This window comes from Fringilla coelebs (genome assembly GCF_963513975.1).
Source record: "Fringilla coelebs genome assembly, chromosome: 3".
In the NCBI taxonomy this organism is placed as follows: domain Eukaryota; kingdom Metazoa; phylum Chordata; class Aves; order Passeriformes; family Fringillidae; genus Fringilla; species Fringilla coelebs.
Window position 1 is genome coordinate 54,303,592 of NC_140030.1, and position 26,671 is coordinate 54,330,262.

Genomic DNA, 26,671 nt, shown 5'->3' on the forward strand with positions numbered 1-26,671 from the left:
TAAGTTCTGGCAAGGCAGTAGAAAGACAAGTGTAGAAGTTATCTTACGCTTGTAAGTGCTGTACCTGCCTTTGTTTGCCATAGGAAATTTTGGGAGTTGATTACCTGCTGTTGTCTTTCAAAATCCTGGTGTTGGAGAATTCCCTGTGCACTCTATTTTTTGATCTTCTCTAGAGCAGAATTAGCAATTTTACATTTTCTGCTTAGTGGTGTTATTAACATTAACACCCAGCTCCTCTGGCTGCAGACATGTGGATGTAGGTGTTTTGCGAGTGTTTGCTGTTAGTATCTTGCCTCTTCTGCTACTCAGTCCTTTGCTACCTTTAAGATGCCATGAACACTCCCTTTGGGTAGAATTTGTAATTGTACTATAAGTAGTAATAGCGCCTGAATGCAACACTTTTAGTATTTTCATATGATTGAGGGTAGCAGTAAACATTTTGTGTTTTGCTTTAGCTTAAAAGAGTGGATGCAGCATTCAAACTCATACCATACCCATAGTCTGATCTTCTCCACTGTGTTTTGTGTATGCACACCCCTGTCTCTTCTTTTTGCATTCTTTACTTCCTTTCTAAGCCATATCTCCCTGTTGTCCAGCTCATCAAATGTTGTGTATTATTCTTGTTTTCTTGTTTTCCTCTGATTTTTCTACTAAACATTCTCAAAACCTCTGATTTTTCAGAGTTTTTTCTACTAAGCATTCTCAAAAACTGGTTTGGGGGATATATAATATTCCTCTTTTTTTTATCCCTTCCTCTTCCTGTTGGTCCTCATATAATATGATAACCTATCATATGATGTGGTAATCTAACTTTCCAGAACAAAAATAAGTCCTGTTATGGATGGGGGGTGTATCATTATTCTTTTGTTAATATCATTTGTTAGTGATGGCTAAGTGCTAAGAAAATTTGCATCTTCTGTTCCCATTTCTGGTTTCCATTTCTTTGTCTAAATAGAGAGTGCTGGCTATTTCTGAAAGTTTGTTTTGAATTATAAACCTAGAATCCCTCTCAGTTGAGTGCAGTCATTGCAACCTCGCTAATAATGAATACTGTGTGTCTGTGTAAAAGTGGACATCTAATAATCTGATTCTAAGCCAGTAGAAACACAGAATTGAATTAGCACTTGAAAATTACTCTAAACTCATGAAAACTGAGTGCAGGACAATACACTGGTTACTCAAACCAACAAAGAACTGTAACTTCTGTGTGGGATCTCTCCATGAGGCCATCCTCAAAGGATCAAGGAGCAACTAAAACTTGCCACCCTTGTCAGGTAACAAAGGGTCGCCACAAATTATACATCTTCTTTGTGCTGCAAGTTTAACTAGGAGTGATAAGGGTTCTCATTTTGTTTGATATATTTATTTATGATCTGATAAAGAGGTTGAACACTGTAATAGCAAAATTTGCAAATAGCATATGTTTTGTTTGATTAGCTGCTGTGAATATGTTGCAGGAACCTTGTCGAAACAGAAGACAATGAATGAGATTCACTTTTCACAGGTTTTGTAATAAAAGATTATGAATATCTTTGTATCCTTCTTTCTGCTTAGGGCTCTTAATCCTCACCAAAGAAAAAACAGAAATGGCCAAATGGCAGAAAAACAGGTCAAAAGTACCTAAATCTCAGTAATAAAGAATGTTTCATGATCATTCAAAGGCCAATAGTGAAAAACAGTTCTTCTTTCCACAGTTCAGTGAATGACCAAATTAGACCCAGCGAAGGTAAACAAAGGTGTTTCGTAGGATTTTTCCTAGATTTTCTCCTCTTCCCATCATCATGCCTTTTCATATTTTCTGAAGAGAATAAATTCTACAGCATTTGACTTTTCATTATCCGGTGTGCATATAGCCTCTTCCTATTCTTGTTTTTGTATGCTGTGTATAAATTGACATGGCTTTTGTGACTTCAAACAAATGGAACTGTGCCAATTTACACCCTTTCTTTCACTCAGCCTGAATCTGTTGATCAAGAAACGGCTTGGATTACACTGCCTGCTATATTTGTAATAGATCAAAAAAGAAATAAAACAGGACCTGACAGTTTTGTCACAAGAAATGAATTCTGCAATTTGGCACCTGCATTTTAGAATCCACTTAGCAATTCAATTTCTGTTTTGTCTTACAGTATTACTATTCTATAAAAGACATCTCCGTTGGAGGCATGTGTATATGTTCAGGCCATGCTAAGGCTTGTCCACTGGATCCAATGACCAATGTATGTATTTTTTTTTATATTGTGCCTTATTTATAGGGTGGAACATGAGAAAAAAAGAATCCTGATATTGATATTCTTCAGCGTTCTGTGAATTTATGTCTGTTTTTCACCTAGAAGAACAGTCAGAAGCAGTGCCAGAATGAAACAGTGCTAGCAGCCAGAATAATAAACATTCATACAGTGTCAGCAGAGACTTTCCTGAAATGAAAGAATACATTTCAGATAATTCATATTGGAAGTTCCCTAGGAAAACAGAAGTCTAGGTTACACTATATAGCTGTAGAAATGAGCCCTAACAGTCAGTCTTTCTTTTTCTTCTTGATATTAACCAAGATATTTCCTAAATGATTTTCAAATATTTAATTGATGCTTGCAAACAAATCATGGCTCTAGAATGGTGCATTGGATATGTAGGGAGTATCAAATGAATGATCAATTATGCCAATCTAGAAAATCATGGGCTGTTAATATTATCTTTCAACTTGTAACTCTCTTTTTTTGCACAAAACCAATTAAATCAAAACATAACCAATATAATTAATATAGAAATATAATTTTTTACTGATTATCCAATTCTATGCACTGATTATCATTAATCATGGATTTCCTGTTTACTATTACATGCCACAGTGTGGGCTTTCTTCATGTACTATTCGCTTAAGTAGGAGCTTTATAGGATTTAACGGAAAATCTTGCTTGTATGTGGCATTAAGCCATTATGTAGGAAATCATTTAAAGAAATTACAAAAGCTTATAGAGAATACATTTAGAGTTCTAAGCAATTTCTATGGATCCTTGTAAAAATTGAGCAAACTCCTTGGTTCAACCCTTCTGAGAATTTTCTGTAATGATATGTGCAGCAAGTGTTGAACTGTTGTTTCAGATGCCCTTAGTGATGAAGCTGCAGCATTGTCTCTTTGCCATCTGTTAGAATCAGGCCTGCCTTGGAAAATAACTGCTGCTACTGAGATTAATACATACTTCAGATAATTTGACTGCTAGATAAGATAAAGCCATTTTGACAAGACTGATGTCCTGTTTTGCAGGACGTCAAATGCGTGTTTGTTGTCTGACCAGTATAAAAAATAGCATAAGTGAAACAGCTCAAGCCAGAAGAGATTTGGAGGTTTAACTGTCCAGGGATATTCTTTAGACTGAGCCACGCCAAAATAGGCTTATAAACATTATGACTGTACTTGTTAGCAGAAAGAATCTTTCCCTTAGCATTACAAGGAATAAACTTGCTGGAATTTACTGCCATGCTTTTCTGAAGCAGTCCTTGAGTTAGCCTTGTTTCGCAAAATTTATGCTGTGTCCTGTGAGCCTTGGAGTTTCTCTGGCTTGCTGGTTTGACCTTGTATGGCTTCACAAGGACCACAGAGAATCCCCTTCACTAAATAACTGTAGGAAAGGCAATTTTTACTTCTCATTTCTCCAAACTGCATGGGTTTTTTTACCTCTTTCAAGCTGCCTCTGTGGCTCAGAGAGTTTGGGTGTTCCTTACAGTGATATTTTCATGCTGGGACTAAAGTGGTCTTGTGGGGAACTGTAAAGTGACTGAAAGGCTGGACTTGTACTCATCTATTATTGCTTTAACACTGCCTCTATCCCTCCCATAGAATTAGTTACACAATTGGAAGGTTACATAATAAGTTGACTTTTCCAGTCAAAAAATAATGTTAAAGTATAAAAAAAAAGGCAATTTGTGTTGGATCTAACAGAATTTATTTCATTCTGAAGCAGCAGAATTGCTTCATCAAAGGGAAGGGTGGAGAATGGCTTGCTCCTTCAGGGGTCAGATCAGTTTTCCTGCATCCAAGGGCTACCTGTACTTCAGCTTATTTGTTTTATTGGGGAACTTTCCCATAGTCCTTTCTTTATCCAGTTGGAATTAAATTTTCCTGCATTCTTAGATTCTCCCTAGATTATCTGGCCAGCTATCTTTCTTTGCTTTGTGGCTGTTTTCTTCAAATAGAGCCATAGAAGTTAAACACACTTGGTGAATGCAGGATGCATAAACAGATACAAATGAATAAACAAAGGAATTACAGAGTAGAGCCATCCTTAATGTTTTCATAATTTGAACTGGAATGCATATTATGTACATGGACAGATTTTTCAAATCATCACGTTGTGTAAATATTTGTTTTTCTTTTAAATTAGAAATCCGTCTGTCAGTGTGAGCACAACACATGCGGAGAGACATGTGATCAGTGTTGTCCTGGTTTCCATCAAAAGCCTTGGCATGCTGGCACTCTCCTGCATAAGCATGAATGTGAACGTAAGTTGAAAGCAGCACAGAGGAGAAAATTTCTTGCAACTGCTACTGAAAACTGAAATTGGGTCCGACGTGATTTTGCAGTTAATTTGGTTTCTAACCACATTGGTTTATGAATACCATTTGATCTGATGTTATTCACTTAATTAGACTGACTCAAAAGACTTTGCAGAAAAATTACATCTAGAGTTGAGGTTTGATTGAACTCAGAATATTTTATTGTAACATGGTGATATTTGGGGAGTGCTATATAAAAAAAATTGTCTTGTGTAGTTTTTATAATCATGATGGTTTTGTTTTGATAAAATAACAGGGCTATATCCTGGTAAGAAAAAAAATCTCTTTACAGGTTTTTCATTATATGAAACTTTACTGATGTAATTTCTGTATAAATGGCACTTTTATACGTTATAATGTTCATCTTTGCTGAAACGAAATAATTTTGTAAGATCAAAATGCAAGTTGATGTCTGATTTTTGTTTAACAGAAAAGACAATGTATCCAGTTTTCCAGCATGGAATGAAAACATACCTTGAGATGTCAACTTCCCACAGGGTGGAAGTTTAATTTTCAGATTTATTGTAGTAAGGGTAGTTATAACTGAACTTTACCATCTTACTTCCAAGGGTCACATACCACTTATATTTCTGAACACAGTAAAATCTAATGCTCCATTACACTAAGTATTTATTCATTTGTAGGATTTCAGGTATAATTTTATCATGAGTGATTAAAAATAAATAAAAAATATTTAGAGTAGCCATTGCTTATTTGTGTTCTGTAAACTTTGGTCTCAGAGGTCTTTGTTTTAGTTGGGACTGTGTCTGCAGTGGGAATGCATTATGAAATGAAGGCAGGGTACATTTATTTTCATGTTTAATTTTTAAGAGACACTTACACCCAGTTCAACCCTCAGTGAATTGTTGTACTGTCTTGGTGGAAACAGTTCCCTGGGATCTGGTTCAGATGTAAAGAGAACACCTCTCCACAATGTTGACAAGCTTTGAATTTCTCTTTATGATGAAATGAATATTTTAATACCATGTGGAAAGGGACAGCGAGCTACCTCGTTTTCACTGCAACAGATTATTAGATTATCTTTCCTATATTTGGACCTGAAGTCTAGCGTTCACATATAGATGTCAAAAGAAGATTTAAGATTGGGAATCCCTTTGTTCTGCACCAATTCTTATATGCATATGTGCAAGAGAGATGTTTTTAGGATGTCTTTCAGATTTTATTTGAATCGCTTCAATTTACTGATACTGCTTTCCTTACAACTCCTCTTATATTTTAATTTAGATTACCCTTTCATGAACTGTATGTGTATGCAACCACCAAAAGGTTTCTCAGCTATCAATTTAAAGAAGAAAAAAAAAAATCAAACAAACTGAAACAAACCAGGAACATCATAATTAGATTGTGTCTGTCCGCTTCTGTACTCCCCAAGACAAAATATTGAGGAGAAAAAATACAACATAATTTAATTCAATTTCAGGCTGTGCTTGTAATGGGACCATTGCCTTTCACAAACGAAGCAGTAAATGAATGTTTGCATGTGCTTTTACAATATACACAGAACCAATGATAAAATATTAAATGGCTCTTTTTAACACCTCAGTAACAGTGGGGCAGAGCTAACTCTCTCCTCCCCTTTCAGCATGCAACTGCCACGGGAAGACTGAGGAGTGTTACTACGATCAGGATGTGGCGGACAGAAAGCAGAGTTTGAACATCCACGGGGAGTACCTCGGCGGCGGGGTGTGCGTCAACTGCTCGGGCTACACCAGCGGCATCAACTGCGAGACCTGCCTGGACGGCTACTTCAGACCAAAAGGGGTGAGCGCCCGCTCCCGCCCGCTCTGCTGCAAAGCTCGCTCTTCAAACCATCCCTCCATCAGCTCACCTGGCTAAACAGAGCTCAGGCTGCCATCTTGGGAAGGTTGACTTCCAAACCTGACCGCAGTGCAGCGGTTGCTTTTCACAGCTGGGAATGTACGAAGTTAACGCTCGGAGAAATAGGAAAGTGAATTGTGTTGATATGAGGGAATGCACTTGAGGTCAGGGCCTCCAGCTAGTATTTCAATTTAATTTAAAAGAGGATGTGGCCCTGTAAACCCAACTTCTGCCTCAGTAATGAATTTCAACTTTTGTTATCAAAGTTCAAAGAAATACTGCTGTATTTGGTATTGATGAAAGAGAGACTGTAATTTCTGTTTTTTAAATGCAATGTAGAATTAATAACCACTGAAATTCCACAGTGTTTCATGAATGTCTTTAAATTTCAGTGCAGTGGAAATTGCTTTTTGTATTTCATCGTATAAGACTGTATTTTCATCTAAGTGGAAGCTGTCAAAAGATGAATCTTATATTAGGTTGTATTGTCAATATGAGCCATTCCTGTGCTTTAGACAGCTACACTATTAGTGTGTGCTTGAATTGCTTATATTTTATCTGTATATTTTCAGATGGGTAAATAATGGCCTTTAGTCTGATTGGTGTTCAATCCTCAAAGAGAGAACATCAGCAAATAGCAGTAATTACGTTTTCTCTGATAGACTAGATTCAGCCTTACAACTTGAGAAAAGGAGTACTGAGAAACAATTTCTTCAACAGCAGGGCACTTACTTGATTTTTTCCTCTGTTTTAAGTCATCATCCAGCTAAAAGGGATTTGATATGTATGTGTGTATTTGTATAGTATATCCATACGATGTGTATATATCTAGTTTGTGCAGAGCTTCTAATTTATATTCCTAGTGTGATATTAGACCAAGGTTTAAGTTTGGTTGGGATAATCTCTCAAGAAGAACAAAAGGAAAATGTTCCATTGTTCAATGTTTACTTTTCTTCACTCACCTTTTTTTTCTCTCTTACTGACTAGATAGCATTAGTTAGTTTTTTGAATCATGTTGACCAGAACTATCTTGTCATTATTACTTCAGGTGGTAAATGCTTAAAATCTACTTCGTTACATTTATTGATTTTAATTACACAAGGTTCTTTTATCTGTACACCTGGTATTTTTTTAGTTGAAGACATATTTGCATCTAAGTCACTACATATTTCTAAATAAAAATCCCAAATGTAACTTTAATTGAATCACAGAACCTAGAATCACTTATGTTGAAAGAACCTCTAAGATTGAGTCCAACCCTTAACTTAACACTGTCCTAAACAATGTCCTTGAATGGCACATCTAGACATCTTTTAAATGTCTCCAGGGATGGTGATTCCACCACTTTTTGCAGCAGTCCATTCCAATGTTAGACAAACCTTTTTGTGAAGAAATTTTTCATAATATCCAGTCTCTGCTGCAATTTGACGCATTTTCTTCTTGTTGTAGTCTGCATGGACTAAGTTTATCAGCTGTCTCATTTTCCTTCAAGTATAAGCCACCTATACAGAAATCATTCTCTCCTACTTTTTAAGATGTAAATAAAAGTTTCCAGTTATTGAAGGGAAGGTTTTTTTCCTTCTAACATCTTTATTTTTATAGGTATTGCCAGAAAACCCAGATCCATGTCAGCCATGTTCCTGTGATCCAAATGGGTCTTTAAATGATACCTGTGTCAAGGATGAGAAGCATACAGAAGGAGGTAAGATCCCTCAAATATAGGGATGTTAAAGATGAAGATCAGCAATGGTCAAAAAAATGCTGAATTACATTTTTGGTATCTTTAACAAGAAAAAAACCCCAAAAGGTTTGGTTTTGATTTGTTGTGGTTCTTTTTTTAATTTTAGTCATGCAAACAGTAATCCAGCTGCAATGTTTTAATTTCTTTTTCTTTCTTTTTTTTTCTTTTTTGAAACTCATATTCCCAATTTGTTGAGGCTTGTTTCAGATTCATGGCTGGGAAACTTGTGTATGTTTGGTGAAAACTCCCAGTGGAAAATATTTAAGAATTTTGGCATTAAGGAGCTTTCTTCTTTTACCACGGAGATTAAAACTCATGCATGTGATGTTTGTTGTAATATCGTCTCCTATCTAAGCATATTTCCATTTGAAATCTAAAAATTATTCTTGAAATTTATTTATTTGCTTTCTGTGTTATTCATGTAGGATTACAAGATGCTTACCACAGCCCTGTAAAAGCTATCTTCACATAGACAATGAACTGTTCACTGGGCTTTGGAAACAATGAATTGCCTTTTTTTTGTTCTTTCATTGCAAAACATCTGAAAATACTTTAGGAAGACAACAAAACTCAAGGTTGGGTTCTTAGGAGATTTATAAATTGGGCTACTTACAATCTATTGGTAAGATGTAGCAATCCTTTAAAATAGAGATCAGTAGAAGATAAAAACAACATGGCAGAGATGCAAAGACAGGGCCCATAATCTACTGTAATAGCTGATTGCACCAGTTCAATAAAATGATACTGATTTACTGTCCCAGTGGTGTCTCTGGTGGGCTGGTCTTGGCCAGCTGAAGCTGCCCACCCAGCCACTCTCTCCCTGCCCTTCTCAGCAGGGCAGGGGCAGAACAAAAGATGAAGCAGCTCATGGGCCAAAGTAACAACCAGAAAATAATTTTCCAACTATCATCCTGGGCAAAACAGACTTTATTTGGGGAAAGTTGACTTAAGTTATTGCCAATTTAAATAGCTTCAGGTAGTGAAAAAAAAATAAATTAAGAATACACCTCTTCCTCCATCTTCTTTTTTTCCCCCCAGACTCAACCTCACTTCATCATTCCAGACTGCTCCTCTACCTCCTCCCCAGCTATCACAAGTGATGCAGGGTGATGGCGAGCAGGAGTCATAGCACTGGTCATAGCAGTTCCTTTTTGACACTCCTTCCTGGTCACACTGTTCCCCAGCTCCAGTGTGGGTGCTTCCCATGGGCCTACATCCTTCATGAAATCAATTTTCTTTACCAGCAGTTCTCCATGGGATGTAGTTCCTTCAGGAAATATCCAACATTTCCTTTATGGAAATGCAGTGTGGATATCTGCTCCAGCCCGGTTTCCTGCAGGGGCTCCAAGAATGCATCTGCTCTGGACTAGGAGCTTCTCCTTCCACTCCTTCCCCTTCTTCATTCCCTGACCTGTCTGGCTGAGGGGCTGAGTGCCCCGTTGGGAGCTGGCAGTGTCTGGCACAGCCTTTTCCTCCCTTGCAGCCCCCTCCCTGCTGCCAGCCCCTGGGCACGGGTACCCAGTGCAGTGTATCACGTGAAGTGATATGAGCAGAAGGGAGGATGAATCCCAACGCTGGCAAAAACGCAGCAAGACTCTGCAATGCCTGTACCAAACCCGTGGATGAGACTAAAACAGGTTACAGGTGACAGACAATGCAACAAAGGAACCTCTCAGACTGTGATTTTGAGATGGGGAATGATTAATTCAGAAAAATGTGATGTCCCACTTGCATGTTGCGCAGCTGCGTGGTCTCTGACTCCTGTCACTGCTGCACTCTCTCTTTTCACACCTTCTTTTCTGGCCCCTGGTGTGGGTCATCCCCCTGGGGCCTGGCAGCTGATCAGCACTTAACAGGCTGACAGCTCCTCTCTCACAAGAAGAGGAAAGAAAAAGGATAGAGACATTTTTCCATCTTGTTTGTCAGTAATGGTGTCCTTAGGAGCTCTCAAAATGTCTTATGCCTCTGAGCATTCAGCAGATCTAAACCATCTCATAGTTGCTTTCTAAATCTGCTTATACTTTCTGAATCTGACAAGGTGGTACTGTACTTTGACACCTTGCTATGTCTCCTTCTGCCTTTTTAGTGCTCTGATCTTTTTTCTGGCAAATTCTCCTCTTGCCTCATTTGTGAATATCTCTAGGAAGAGAATTAAGCTCCTGTTTGGATCATTAATTGTGTCTTTCTAGAAAATCAATGAGCATGTCATACTAACATGTTGCAGATAACATCTTGGATTACTTTTTTCTGCTTTTCCACCTGACACTTTTATTGCAGGTAGCCAGTCCTGTTCATCTGGCCCCAGGCATTCAAAGAAGCTGTTGAATGCTCTAGTTTCTCCAGTCCTGAGTTCTTTCGTTCTCTTCACAAAATTAAAACTCTCATCTTTTTCTGTCTTGACTGTAACCAGCTTTTTCTCATCTACCTGACCTCATGCTGCTGCAGTTGGTTGGAGGCCTGTTGCTTTTGAGCATGTTAGAGTATTCTTAATCTCTGTTGAATCTGTTATTTGCAACACATAAATAAATTTTTTCCCTTCATTCCTTTCTAAACTCATTGATGCCTTCTGTTTCCAAGTTATTTACTGCGGAGGTTATTCTGTGTGTTTAAACTGTTTATTCTCGTATGTGACAAGCACAATTGTTTAGATAACTGCCATCACGTATGAAATTCCCTTCTCAAAGTAGTCCCTGCATTTGTTCTTGGGACCAGTTGTCTGTGTCCTGCCCAGTCTTGGAAGTCTAGTGAGTAGACTTTGTTCTGTCTGAGCAGTGGCCGGAGGATAATATCTATCTTATTAATTTTCTGTTTTAAGACTACAACAACAAAAACAAGCCAGCTCTAAATATATCTGGACATCAAAGCTGTTCTGCCTACAGTGGACTTGCTCTTTGTTCTTACTGTTTATCTGCCTTTTTTTTTTTTTTTTACTTGCACTAAATAAGCTTCCAACACATTAGTAAAAGTGTTTATTTCTTGCACATTATGTTTGTAGTTCTTGAACCAGTCACATTTTTGTGACTGTAAAGCCTTATTCAACAAAAAAGACACAATAATGTTGGTTGAGAGGAAAAATCTTTCTAATATTTAAGAAAAGATTTCTGTGGTAAGAGAAGAGGTTGTTTTAGAATCAAGAGTGAGTCTGGATATAATTTTTAGCATAAAACTATCCTGAAAGAAGATCACTTCTTCCTTTTTTTCCCTCTGACATTTGTATTCAGTACACTGATAAAATTCTTTTTACTGCATACTGCTCACCCTGGGCAGCAATTTGGTTTGAAGCACTGGTGAGTGTTCATAAAGGAGAAGCTGGAAAGCATGATCTGTCTGAAGGAATCTGTCTATTCACCAGTGAACCAGAATGAGCACTCTGGGTGGGTGGAAATACATCTTAAAGAGTCAATGGCTGGTTTTATGAGGGTAAATTGTTTGCTTGGTGTAGGATGGGAATATGCTTCTTAAATGTGTGCTAAGTAAATGCTTTGAGCAAGTAAAAGACATTAAACTAAAATGGAAATCAGATAGTAAGGAACATCACTGGGGATATAGAGTCACTGTGAAGAGTTCTCAAGTAAAATAAAGCTGGAGGCTGTACATTCTCTGTTCTTGAATACAGTAGGTAAGCAGCAATTAAAATGGAAAATTGTAGCAAATACTGTAATAACTGGTGCATTGATGAAATGCATCCAGAGGATTTCAATGACTGCATCCTGTATTCATAATCAGGTTTTGCTAGATAAGAGAAGGGCATAGAGAAGCTGCTTTATGATATAGCGTTCATTGTTTCAGGAAAGAAAAAAGTATCATAGTATTTTATGTATAATTCCCATTTTGATTTCTTTGTCCTCATGTGTCTCAGTCAATAGTCTAAAATCAAATATTATTATTGCTTGTAAAGTGTGTTTTTGGTTTTGAATCTTCAAGAATGCTTTTTAAATATTCTTTCATGGCAATCCTATATCTTATGCTAGTGAGAAATATAAAAAAGAGAAACTTAGGATCAATCATAAAATAAACTCACGTAGATTCCTCTAGGTTTTGTAACTGAAAGGCAATAATTCTTAAACTGAATTTTTCCATCTGTGTTCAATTCATCCTAAAAATAGCTAAACTTAACCATTGCTGATATTGCAGTGTTCCATACAGAAGCGAAGGTCCAAGCATCTAGAAGTGCTCTGTCCTCCAGTAATTAAGGCTTTCTCCATGGATTGGTACTCTTGTTTCAGGCTCTAATGGCTAGATTTTAACAAATAGCCATTTTACTTGGCCCTTAAGCACCTGCAAGAACTGACAGGTTTGAAACCTGGCAGAGTTTTATGAGTCAGTCTTCAGGGCATGCTATCTTTTTTTCCCCTATTGCCTCTTTAAGTACAATATAATCCCAGTGACAGATGTTTATTTTTGCTGAAAAAGTCCTCAGATATTTTATGATAAGTAAGATCCAGACGTCTTGATCTTTATTCAGGCTTTGTACTACTTTGCTCACAAGCAGTCCCACTGACTTCCACGAAATTATTTTTTAAATTTATACGCTGTTGAACAGGAGTGAAAGTGACAAGAGGCCATTCCTAGGATTGCAGGTTTTTTAAGGGTCTGGTTCATGCTTTTGCATGCATTTTTTTTTGTGCAGTTTTGAAAGACTGCTAGGCTAGGAAAAACTAACTGGTAAAACTCATATTTCAAGATGATTCATTCTCTAGGGTGCATTTTCAAAGCCTCTGCATGCTGAAAGACAAGACAGAAACTGATAATATGCAGGGAGAAAACAGGGAATAACAGTTTCATCAAATAAATCCCCATTCAAACAAGACCTATGAAGTCATAGACCAAAAGCAAAAGATGTCCTTCTTCTGAAATATCAGTTCATTACAACAAAAACTAGAGACAGACCTGAAACATCTGGCCTAAATTGAAATGTAGTTTGTTGATATATTGTACATTACATGTACATGCCTGATCAAAAACAACCAGTGGGGCACTGAGAGGAATTCACAGGCTGTGTAACACAGGGAGAGCTGAGATCTCACAAGGGCTGCAAGTGGAAGAAGGCATGGAGCCAAATCAAGCACACAGACTAACTGTATCAACAAGTGTGAGAGCTGGAAGAATGTGTGACATGTAGCAACCTCCTGCCTTCCTCTCTCTCAGGTGGTGGAGTGTGAGGTCTCTTGATAAGTGGTGTGCTGAGGTTATCCGTGTGTGCTGCATAAGAATGGGGCAGGCTGGGCTGGCGGCAGTAAAATTTTCAATAACTGCATAGAAAGGAAGAGCAGGAGAAGGGATGGTTCTGGTTGGGGAGCTAAAAAAATTGGATGGACTAGGCAATGGAGGAGAGACTACATATAAATTAGTCTTTGGGAGCTCCATACTGAGACAAGTAGTTGAATTTGAGCTTGCTGAGACTTGATTTGTGAGATATGAGTTCCTGAAGCTTTCAAAGGAGATGGGCTTGCTTCTAAAGGGTAGGCTTACCTATGTTTTTTACTGCTGAACCCTGGAGTATAGCCAGCTATTTTCATCTGGAAGGAACAAAAGTTTCTCTGTTCCAGATTGTCCACTTAGGATGCATTGACCCAGATTACAAGAGCTTGTGTCCTGCTGTGCTGTGGGGCCTTGATGGTAGCTGTTTGAGAGGAGAATAATTCAGAAATCTGAGAATCAGCTGAGCCAAAGGCATCAAAACCTATGGAGCACATCACTTTGAGATAGTAAGTAACAGAAATTTCATGCACTGAAATTCTGTGTATAATTAGGACAGATCAAGAAGGTGACAGTCGGTATGATGTGCTACAGGAGATCAAAGAGGCTTCAAGGTTAGAGTAGACAGATTGAATTTCACCTCTGTATAGATTAACAGATAATATAATTTAAAACTCCTGTAGGTGGCTGCTTCTTCAAATAGCTAGTTAGAGAAGCCATAAAAAGGAGAAGCACCTCTGGATTCATGCATGAGGGACTGTTTCAAAACTCTCCACCTGAAGGACAGTCAAATTCAACATTCTTGTAGGAATGAGAAAGCCTCCCTGTAAAACAACTTAATCAAAACAAGGAAATCTATAAAAGGAAAATAAAAATGAACAATCTAAGACTGCTAATGGCAAGCTTAGGGTTTATAGACTACATATTAGACATTCAGAGAAGATGCATTTCTCTGGTTCAAAATTATTCAAGCAATGCAATTAAGCTAACAAAAAAAAAAAAGATACATCTATTTAAATAGAAAGAAACCCACTGAAAATCAGAAGTTATTCCTAACTGAGGATAATGGAAAAGAATATAAATTGTGATCGATTCCAGAAATTCATGCTCTTAATAATAAATGCACGTATTTTAAGGAATAATTTTCTAAATAGTTAGATGTTGCTAGGAGGTACTTTTTCAGATAATTCAGAATCAGAGTGCTAGAGATTCAAATGCAGTAGGAGTTAAATATGTTTTAGGTGTAATCAAGATATAAATGGACATCTCAAGAAAGAAAGGGGCACAGCAGAAAAACTATATTCATTCTTTTTAACAGTGAGTAGAATAGCTCAGGGAATTTCCCACTTGGGAGTCTTCATTCATGGGGACAAGTCAGAAGAACTGCCTCAAACAGAAGTGTCAAGTTTAAAGTGAACTGGTAAATGCAGAATCAAAATTTGTTAGGCATATAGTATATTTATCCATGGCTGCAGGATGAGTTGAGAAGTTGAAAATTGAGTTGCTTGAGGCATTAAATATAGCTTATAATATTTTTCAAAACAGACATTAATATTAAATAGACACTGTTTATCCAAAAGAAAGACAGGGTGTTCCAAGAAACTAGAATAACAAGGTCTGGCTTCTGTTCCACGGAAATCACTAGATCTACAATAAAGGATTTATACCATTTCTGAAATGTGGCAAAAATGGGCAAAAATCAAGACTAGGGGTTTTATGTAAAGGACAGTCTGCCTTATGAATTTGTTTGAAGGATTAAATGAATATGTGAACAAAGGCTCATTTGATTAATATTATATTTTGATTTTCAAAAGGTTTTGACAAGATCTTTTACCAAAATCCACAAAAGAAAGTTTAATAGGATAAGGAGAAAAGGTTCTTTCATGGCTTAGTACTTGGTTAAAAGAATAAATGGACCATTTTCACAGTGATGATCAATATGAACTGTTGAAAATATTCATATTTAACCTGGAGAAGGGATGAGTAGGAAGGTGACAAAGTTAGCAAGTACAAAATCTTTCAGCATAGAAAAATGAAAGAACTGCAAAATGTTCAGAAGGATCTCAAGATAGTGTCTGGGTAGTAAAATAAATGATGAATTTTTTGTAGCAATTACAGGAAAAGTAGAGCACTGAGAAAAGTAGTTCTGCTTGTACAGTGATGACAGTGATTTCTGAATTAAGCACTATCAGTTGTGAAACAGCTCTTGGAGTTACCTCGGACTGTGCCTCAGGTCTGTTATCTCTGTTCTGTCTTGGCAGTAGTCAAAAACATCAACAGGCCCTTAGGAAATACTATGTTTTTTTAAAAAAAAACCCTGAAAAAAATCATCAGAAAAGCCAATCAAACCAATTGACAGTATGCACACCCTCTTTAAATAATTTATTAGAACTGGAAACAGTGCAGAGAAGGACAGCAGAGGTTTTCGGCCATACCAGTCGGTTTCTGTGTAGAGATAGTGAGTAGGCTTAGGAGTCTATGGCATATGAATTAAAAATGTTAGGGAGGATATGATAGATGTATATTGAAGTCACAGATGGCATGGATAAAGGGAATGGTTACTTTCTCTTTTCTATGATATAACAATTAGATGGCAATAAATAGAGATTTATCACACATCAGTGTTTTCTTTCACACTATACAGGGCTAAATGTGAAATGCCCTGCTGGGGAGCCTTACAGATTCTGAATGTAAAAGCATGTTGAAAGGTCTTTAGATGAATTAATGGAGGAGAAGGTTTTCAGGGACTGCTAGATGCAAAGTAGGGTTTTGTTTTGATTTTCAAGATTTCTAACATGCAGATTTCTGGAAACTCAGAATTCAAATCACTGTGTACTTGCCCTATTCTTACATTGTTCATTCCAGCCTCTCTCAGATGATTCTGAGTTATAGATGGTGGTGTGAGCAGCAGTAAACACGCCCTAATGTTAAACCTACCAAAGGTATTGCTTTGAGCGCTCTAGCACACGTATCTGACAATAATAATGACAAATGAAATACATCTCATGTTTTCTCCCTCTTCCCATAGATTTATTGCCTGGTTTCTGTCACTGCAAGACTGGCTATGCAGGAGAAAGCTGCAATCGGTGTGCCTTGGGTTATACAGGATATCCTGAGTGCCTGCCCTGCAACTGCTCCCTTGAGGGCAGTGAAAATGATGACCCCTGCATAGGTCCCTGCATCTGCAAGGTATGGATGTCCAATTCCTCTGAGCCATAGAAAGATTCTAATGGTACTGAAAGATTGCATTAATGTCCTTTAATTGTGCCAGAGTATTCCACTGTTCTACCTAGCTGTGTTAGTGTCTATGTTAGCCACTTCTCACAGAACACTTAGTCCTGGTCCTACAAAATCCTACACGGTCTTGTGTCATCTCAGAACTCACTTCAATCAACATGTTTACCTAGGAGCCTTGTATGCTGCCAGTCATACAAGTCCTTGGAAATTGGTAATGAAGGGACACTTACAAAGCCTGTGAATCATTTGTTTCAAACTCCATCCTCATCTTCTCAAAAACTATATGTTTACAGCATTGTAACTTCTAAAACTAACCTGTAAATGTGATTTCAAAGAGAGAAAATGAAGCGAACTGATGATCTATTAAAACAAGAAAGTTTTCTTTTAGGAGTAGTCGTTAGGGATATATGACATTCTTTCCTGCCTTGGGATGATTGCTTAGAAATCTCTAACATGTTTAAAAAAACAAAATCTATCCTTTCTGTAGGATGAATGTCTTAATTTCTTGGAAGAAAATTTAAGTGGGTTTTTCTCTGCGTGTCATTGTGTATCTCCCTCAAACTATATCTTGATATTACATTGACATTAAAAACATTTTTAAGCAGATGCATGCACTTATAAAACACCTAGCTATCAGAAAGGCTTTAGAAAGGGTTGTGCTTTTTAAGTCACGGTCTAGTAAGTGACCATGAATATGCCCAAAGGACTGCTAAGTGTACTGTGGATCAATTTTTCTGTACTGTATTTGTGGGAATTCCCATCCAAAATTTAGTTAACAGAATTAGTCACAAATGAGAATTTAAAAATACTTACATGGCATTCTTAAATACAGGAATGTACAAAAAATGCTTCGATCTCATGCTGCAGACACACACAAAGCTCTGGTTTGACAGCTGAATAGCACTGAAATCTACTCAGAGAATTAACTTTATCCTCACTTTATGTAACAGCCACATGCTCTCTTTCAGAAATAAAATCATCCACATCATATTTCTAATTACTTAGCCATCAAGTCTAGAAGATCATAAGAGTGTGATTTTGCTATGTTCTGGCTTGGAATGGAGCTTTGATGGAGATGTATTATGCTAAATACCAGATAAATACTGCTTAATGATTCTTATGATGTTATTCATGTAAAGCCAAACTGACCTGTTAGTACAAGCAGACCAAAATGAATAAATAAAGAATAGAAATATGTGTTCCTATCCTAGAGAGTTCTCATTATATGCACTTTTCTCTCAGTGTTTGTCTTTTGTCTTCTTTGTGCTCCTCCAATCCCTTTTTAAGTGCATGTGAGAGAAAAATTATATCTTTTGTAAATAGCTGAGATACAGATACATACACATTTAATTTCACTTTCAATTTTCAAATTCAAATCAAAGCAGAATATGGTCAAAGGGACGCTGAAATCATCAGATTATTTATGCTCCATGTGAAGAATAAAGTGTGATGTCTGGTTAATAGCAGGTCTTAGGAAATGCTTCCCTTCTTTTAATCTTTCAACTACTTATGATGAGCTTTAAATTTGCTAAAGATAGTTTTCTTGTAAAGGAAATCGCTGATAAACAGTCCTAACTGGATAGGCTTTGGAACTTGATGAAGGTATGTGTTCAAAGTTTCATCTTTGGATAGCTTAATACTGCACTGAAAAGTATTGAGAAATATATGGGCTTGCAAAAACATTGCTTTATTTGCTGAGGGATATGTTGGATCTCCTTTCCAACTCTGAATTTTATTATATCTATTATTCACTGAATTTGCTGCCCACTCAATCGAGTTCTACAGGTTTTACTCACAGATGATGTTTGTGACTGCAGAGTGGGCAACTTTGCATTTAAACATGTTTGGTTTGCAGCTCTCTTTTTATTTTCCTCCTCCCACTCTGCACACACTAAGCATATCAACACAGTATGAAACTTTTGGGACCAGTGTTCATAAGTGTAGTTTCTTAAATAAAAGGTGAGACTGTCTGTGTCCAGATGTTGCCCATGTTATTATTCACATGAAGCATGAGTAACCAGTTGATTTTGACATATCCATGGCAGTAATAGGCATTGATTAATCTCAAGATTTCTGGTGAAAATGTAAAAATGCCAGTCTTGAGATTAATGAGATTTTGAAGTTAAATGTAATTGACTTATAACCTTGACTTTTATTAAAGATGTTTGTGCTTTGTTCAATAGTCTGTGTGATATTATTGAAGAGGAGCATAGAGCACAGCATTAGAGACAGAGCAAAGATACTTTACTACACATATTTTTACTGTATAATTAAGTGGTAAAGACTTTAGTAAATTTTCACTTTTTGCAGGTCATTGCCACTTCCTGCACACTGTCTCTATTTTCTCTTAATTCATGTGTGCTGTCCTTTCTCCCCATACATCCACCTGCTTTGCCCCATTTTTGCCAGGTTTGCTACATCTTAACCAGGAGGCTATCAAATGGCTTTCAGTGAATTTACTTGGGAGCTGTGTATTTTGAGCTACCCTAGACAGCACAGTGTAGGCAGGATTTTTAGGATGTGTTCATTCTCTGCTGATGTAGAGACAACAGTTCAGTCCCTGTGCATTCCACAGAGCACTGTCTCCAGGGTTAAGGAGACTCTGCATAATACCTCTGAAAGAGGAAAAATTTTCTGAGCTCTGTTGGGGAAGATACTGAGTACTAAGCCAGCACAATATCGTGAGCCTCCTGCCACAAACTCTGTATAGAAAACCTAGCCTTAATTTTGCCTATAGGACAAATTGATTTATAGTGTAAGATAGTACGATTTAATGCACAATGTAAGCTTTCTATGAAAAATATAATTACAAAATACTAAGTTGAGAATAGCTCATGTATATTTAGTGCCTGTATATTTATTGCCATTTACTACTTGTATCTATCCTGAATTCATCTATTAATGAGAGATCTCTGAAAAACTGATACTCAGAGTGATTAGTACAACTACTGCCACGTACCTGTAGTTTCCATCAGCTGGATGTGCATGGATTTTGTCAGCCTTACCTACATACTGTGGTTGTTGAGGTCATAACATATTGCTGTATGTTCCCCTCTGAGACTCTCAAGTGTAAAGGATGTAAATTAGATTATTACCTGAAATTAAGTATGTCCATTCATAGGGATGAGAAATGACAACTCTTTTAATGTCCAAATTCCGTGTCCTATTATTTACATGCAGCCACATAGCACCTTTTACTGTGTAAAGGATTTTCTACGAGCATTCACAAATAAGAAAGTCTTTCCTATAAATGTCTTTAGAGTCCTCCTGAAGAATAAAAGGGCAGTGATCTCTGATTCTCATCTATGACAACTGAAGTAATACTCTAATGTACCTTTCCAGGAGCATGTTGAAGGAGAAAACTGTGACCGTTGTAAACCAGGTTTCTTCAATCTTCAGCAAAATAATCCCGAAGGCTGTGAGGAATGTTTCTGCTCTGGGAAAACAAATGTCTGCAGACACTCTCCCTTTACCTACAGAAGTGTAAGAAAAATCCTATCATACCAGTACATGTCTTTGCTTTGTGTTTTTTGTGTTGTCACTAACCATTGTCACTAGGTTTTTTCTTATTAGAAAATCATGCACGCCCCTAATTTTTCATTTATCCAAAAGAAAATGCTTGTAAGCTTCATCACTCTTTGTGAGAAAGTTCTGAAATAGAGCAATTAGAGCAGTGAAATGCACAAAAGAAGCTATAACAATATTAATTGAAGCCATATACATAAACACAGTGCTGGAATGTGCATACATAATCACTCTTGAATTAAATGCTCAATATCCATAGGGCAACCTCTTTTCCAGGTAATCATTAAATTTCTAGATCTGAAGTAATTAAGAATTTGGAAACAGTAAATGTACAACCCAGCTTAAAAGAAAAAGGAATGCCTTGCAGAGGGCATTTTGAATGCATTTCTTTTGTGTGCTGCATTCCTAGGAAAGGATGTGAGAGGGAGATGAACTTGGTGTTCTTATTTATACTGTAGAAAAATATCTTTAGCCTGCAAATATACTCTAAACTGTAAATTAGTTCTCAAAGCTCAGACACTGATGCCATTGAAATGGATGTTTGCTACATATTCATGCCTGTAGATTGAGTTTGGAAAATGTGTTCTAGGTCTACTAGATCTTGATTTTGGCCATATTGTTATGCTGGAAGTCTGCAAGTAACATCTAATGTTCTCATTTACATGCCAGCAACTGGGAAATTTTCCATTCCATGGCTGAGCTCATTTATTGTTCTGCTTGCATCCGGGCTCTAGAAGCCATCTTTTTACAAAGAGTGTGCTCTTCTCTGATGATTCATTTCTAGTTATGGGATTTCAGAAATTCAAGTTCTGGTGCTTACCAGTACCAAAAATATATAAAAAGTATATTTGGCCTTGTAAGTTGTAAGGTTTTAGAATGGAAAAATATTATAAATTATTCTGCCTACAGCAATTAGAAAATGTATATCCATTTGTCAGTTCATTTTCTGTACAATCTGTGACTGATATTATTTACTGAAAATTTGCAAAATATTTGTAGATATTCTTGCACATATGTTTGTATGATGGAATTTCCTTTTTGGTCTGGACCATGAAGCACAGAATGCAAATACTTGCAGTTCTTTCAAACCGAGAAGTTATAATTCCTAGTCATATACCATAAAAAAATGTTTGCTGTTTTCACTTTGTGTTTTCCTTGGTTACTACACTGCTATTAAACCTAATCAGTTTTTTAAAAAATTTGAAGAATGCAAGGCTGGGACTATTGAAATGATCAATGTTCTGATTCTTACTCTAATGTGGGTTTTAATTTATTTATTTATTTTCTGATTATTTTAGATAGAAGACATGAATGGTTGGTATCTGACTGACTTACCAGGTCTCATCAGAGTTATCCCCACACAAAAGAGAGTTGATGGGCATGAGCAGCTCAGCATCAGTAACGTGGCTGCGCAAAAAGTACTGCCACAGATTTACTACTGGAGCGCCCCCAGTCCTTATTTGGGCAACAAAGTAAGTGCAGGTGGTACTTGCCTAAACACTAATTTGATTTATTGAGAAAAAAGGTAAGGCTTTGAAGGGGGGTGAAACTGAGGGAGGATAAAATTGGTTAGCTATTTGACTGGCTAAATTGCAAGCAGGAAGGAATCACCTGTGTGGAGTATCCTTTTGAGGCAAAGAGTTAGGTAGGCAAAATTAACTAAGTATCTTTAACCTTGAGCCGTCTTTGGTCTCCTGCAGTCAGGTGTTAGAGAAGTGCAGCTAGTTCATGGCATTGGTTTTTGAATGAACTTGCTGGTATGTGGTTCAGCTTGGCCTGTTCTCTTCACACCTTGTACTCTGCTTTGAAAACCAGTTCCCTCATCTGCTTTTTAGAGATGCAGGTTGTGTATCAGATGTTGTGGGGGTGTTAAACGTTTTTCAGGAAACTTGTGTGTGGGGAGCTCTCTGCCCTGGAGCTCAGAAAATGCTGTTGTGAGCTTTGTGACAGTTCTAATGTGTGTGTTTAAGTCTGCGTGTATATAAGTGTGCATGTGCACACATATTCACACTCCACAGGTTAATACCAAATCCAAAATACTTTCATGAAAATCTCATTTTTTTCCAGAAAGCAGAGCTGAAGACTGAATGAGTCTTAAATGTGAAGAAAGCTTAACAGCTTTCCATTTCCTGTAACCCTGATTATGCTAAAACTTATCAGAAATGCTAACAGTGATGTATTTGAGCATGTTTTCCTTGGTAGTCTCTGCAGGCTAGTCAACCTCTTATTTATTTATTTATTTCTTCCTGTTGGCTGAAAATCAACATGACAGAAGGTAAGTGAGCACACTGAAACTAAATAACATCATTCCGAAGAATTGGGCATCCTTTTCATGGCCTATAAATTGTTAAAGAGAGTCAGGCTCACTTAGCTGGGCAAGAGGGAGTTTCTTCTATAATATTGCATGTCTGTGAACTTACCCTGAAATGTGAACTGATACTTTTCCTTACAGAATTCCATCTTGCTTCTAGTCAGTGAGCAAAATAATGGTAGGAATACACAGACGTTATTTGAATGTGGGAGATATTTTTTCAGTGTAATTTGGAGGTCCTTTGTGGTTACTGTCAGATATCACTGTATGAATGAAGCAATTTGCCTTAATAACTGAACCATATAAATTTTTGATACTACAATAACAGTGAAAGCATTCAAATTACCACAGTACATCTTAACTGTCATGTTGCATCACGTAAACTATAGTCATAATGACATGCCTAGGCCAGATGATTTATTCTGTGGAAAGGGAAATGGAAATAGAATATTGAGAGTCCTTATTTGTAAACTCAATAAAACATTTCTCTAAATAGCTGAAACTGAATAAAACCAAATAGCTGAATCTAGATAAAAACATCCTTTCTTGAGAATAACTGCTAGCTGTAGAATAATTGGTATGTCAAAGCATGCAAAAATCTTTAAGAATTTTTGTCTCAAGAAACATAGAAAAAAAAATTTAGGAAATCTTTTATCGAGTCGTACACTTCTCTTGTCATTTAAAAATCTTGTGTCACAGAAAGCTGCCTCACCTCTATATTGCTAAAATTATTGCTCTTAAATAATATTCCCAAAAATAAAATTGAATAAATCGAGGTAGTAACAATCCTGCATTTTCTAGTTTTCAAATATGGCTCAAAAAACTTATATCAAATAATTCTTTTATTATGAAGTTGGCATGTTCTGCGTGTGCCTCCACAGTGTTGATTCATATATGTGTGCTATCTGATTGTTTTACATCCATCTCCAGCTGCCTCTTTGGAAGGGAAAAAACATTATAAATAGGATGCCCCTGTGCAGCCTTCAGCTTTTTCTTTTTCATCTAAATCTGGGTGACACTAGGCTATGTGATACCAGTCCTGGACTGTGTCTCTAAGGAGACATTCTAAATAACAAGAGGTTGTAGATGGTACAGGATTCTTGTGTATGTCAGAGTGGGACAAAAACATGAGTAAATTAATTTAACATTACCATGCCCTTTTAGTCTTCTAGATATATTTGCTGCTACCAGAACTTAAACTTAGTTGTATAAATTCAGGTAATTTTTAAAAACCCAATATGCATTTGAACTGAGAAATTGAACAATGTTTTTAATGCAGAATACGTTTGGGAGTAATCTGGAGGAATTTAATTTCTAGAAATAAAATACCTAGTGGATAATTTGAGAGAACAGATTTAAAATGGTTGGTATTAAGGTTTTAGTAGGTATCATAAGGCAGTTAATATTCTTGCCTGCCTACCTTCTCATAGCCTACTGAACTAATGATTGCAGCAATCATGAGGACTTGGAGGACTTGTGCTGTGTTAGACCTCCTAGAATCTGGAAAATTGCATTATTTTAGAAACTCTAATTACATTTTAGGTATTTGAAAACCTCATTTTCTTTTAGTTAGCAGTTTCTTAAATTGTTTTGACAATGGATCTATAAGTTTCTCTTAAACATGTGTCCACGCTAAAATATTTTATTAATTTGTCTGAAAGTGTTATGAGTTATAGTATGATAGCGTTTGAACAGAGCACTGAAAAGAAAGTATAAAATAAATTAAAAATTAGATACCCAAATCAGCAGGGTAATGTGAAACACTTGTTTCTTTAAAATCAGTGCAGAAGCATTAGGTGTGTGCAGTATTTTGGAAGTTGAACATTATGTATACACTCTGCCTCTTTCAGGCCTCATCAAAAAGCAATTTGATAATTTGTGTGATGAGTAGAAGCTCCTTATGAGACAAAAGTAATCATGATATTCAACATATCTAAACATATGACACCTCTTCCCACCCCTCCATGACACAAACATCAAACATGAGAGGTGGCTGAGGCCACCTGAAATTCCATGAGGGAACTTCCATCTTTGGGTACATACTTTTGTTTTACTGTAGCTGCAAGTTTTATCTTCCTTTCTCTGCCAAGAGTGAGCTTGAATGCGAAGGTGGAGATTTACCTTGCATTTTCAGATGATTAGGGCACTGCCTTTGGTCAGCAGTTGCAGGTTAATTTGGTCCTTAGGTGGAGTTCATCTTGGAATTCAAATCTCTGGACATTGTTAGGTCTCAAGGTGCAGCATGTATTGCATCCCCTCCCACTCTTCCATCTGGGTTTTGAGCAGACACTAATGCTGCCATTACTTAAACTGCAAACAGCATGATGGAAACCCTAAACCACTTTTTCTCCAAACCACTATATGTATCCTGACAGACTTGGACTGAGATGTTTCTTGAATCCAACCCTGTTTTATAGGAATCATTTTAATTAGTTGTACAGTATGATCCCATTCACTATAAATAAGGTTAATGTAAGCTGATTCTTCATGAAGTTCAAGCATGTTGAAAATTAGCACAGAAAATGTTTGAATGTTAAGTTTTGTTATCTCTGGGAAAAGTTCTTGCAGATCATGTTTGTCCACTCCATAGACCAACTCCATAACCATATGATAGATATTGTTCTTTCTCTGACTTCTAGTTAAAACCAAGACAGCAGCTGAAAGTTTTGTGTAGAGGCTGTGCATAGAGAACAGGAAGGGGACTTTTTGACCCTGTTCCTTCATTTATTTTCCTGTTATTTTATAATTAGCTGTTTGCTAGTAACCTATTTGCTGACTTCACTAAGTCATTGTTTCATTGAGTCCAGAAATGAAGACACTGTAATAAGCCTGTAGTCAATTCATACAAATTTAAAAAATCTGTCAGCCTTTTTAAAGTACTTCACTAGTGGAAAACTAGATTGGGATAGAATGAGCAGTTTGTTTTGTGACATATTATCTATTACAGACTGCCTAGAATACCTCATAGCATTAAAAATTGAATTATGAAATAATCATAAACTAGGTCCTCATAGCTTTTATGTTTATTTCCTTCCATTTGTTTTCATTTCTTAGGCAATTCTGATACAAAAGGCGGAATAATGCAAGCAAATTGCAGTCTATGGCTCCCAGGGGGGAAGGGATGGAGTTGAGACCCAAAACATAAAGAAGCGTAAATAATACAATAATCAGCTGGAACTGAAATGCTGGGATCAATTGTCCTGAATTATGAATGCATCTAAGCCCAGAAAGCTTCATCTAGTATTGTCATGATTTCAGATCTCAAGATTTTCTTGTTCATGGACATGATGCAGTTAAAAAGACCCACAACTTCTTTACTTTTAGTGCCTGTCTCAAAAAGGAAGGCAATCTAACATAATACTTTTTGGTATAGATGGATGAAATGCAAGTTAAATTGTAGTTGGAAGCTACTATTTTTACCATCAGTTGGTTTTGAAATTATTTGGCCTAATGAAAGTAATCTAGCCTAGGGAATTCCAACACTCAGCTGTGTCGAATTCAGCCAACAGATTGATTTTTCTAAAGCATGTGTCTGTATCGCTTTTATTGTCAGGGAAGCAAAGTAGCGCAGCATAGGTGGGCTGGTGAGGTTTCCATTTGTGCACCTTTGTATGAAAACCCATGATTTCAGGTTGTATGGTCAGTTTAGGCTATCAGTAGAAGATTTTGTTCCCTAATGAATATGGGTTGTCCATATTTAAGCAGGTCACCCTTTAGTGACCTAATGGTAGTGTGTGAGGTGTCTCTTCACTGTGTGATGGTAAGGACAGTATTTAATGATGAATTTGCCTTTTTTATACCCTCTGCACATGAAAGTGTCAGCACCAGATTTGAATGTGTAGCAAAGCACATCTCCAATTTTGCAACAGTAAATTTGGAACACAGTAGGGAATAATGTGATCCTCAAGTGGAAGGCATAACGCAACCAAACCAATTTTGTAGGGACATTTAATGATTCTTAGTATATTGTAAGTATGAATAGAATGAAATAGTTGGGTTATATGCATGTTATCCATATCTATAAAAGAAACAGTAATAGGTAACAGCGGTACGTAGTATGCAAGAAATGTCCTTCAACACCCCTGAATATTAAGAGTTGCTGCAAATTTCAGATTTTTTTAAGTAGTCAGCAGGCACTCATCGCAGAAAATTAAAGCAATGCAGTTAAACCTAAATTTAAAATAAATTTTGTAAATGCAGCTACTTCAGTATCCTTCATCTTTCATATTGGAATGCATTATTCTAAGAAAAAGATTGTTTAGTTA

The 26,671-nt window shown here is 36.8% G+C and overlaps 1 protein-coding gene across 7 annotated transcripts in view; it reads left to right on the top strand.

The window, feature by feature from the left end:
• LAMA2 (laminin subunit alpha 2) overlaps window positions 1-26,671 on the top strand; it is a 336,534-nt gene that overhangs the window by 120,338 nt on the left and 189,525 nt on the right. For all 7 annotated transcript variants that reach the window (XM_084202390.1, XM_084202391.1, XM_084202392.1 and 4 more), the window contains exons 6-12: window positions 2,130-2,219; window positions 4,383-4,500; window positions 6,158-6,336; window positions 7,996-8,095; window positions 16,362-16,522; window positions 19,913-20,053; window positions 21,394-21,567. In XM_084202390.1, coding sequence (XP_084058516.1) covers window positions 2,130-2,219; window positions 4,383-4,500; window positions 6,158-6,336; window positions 7,996-8,095; window positions 16,362-16,522; window positions 19,913-20,053; window positions 21,394-21,567 — 963 coding nt within the window. The remainder of the gene's footprint in view (window positions 1-2,129; window positions 2,220-4,382; window positions 4,501-6,157; window positions 6,337-7,995; window positions 8,096-16,361; window positions 16,523-19,912; window positions 20,054-21,393; window positions 21,568-26,671) is intronic.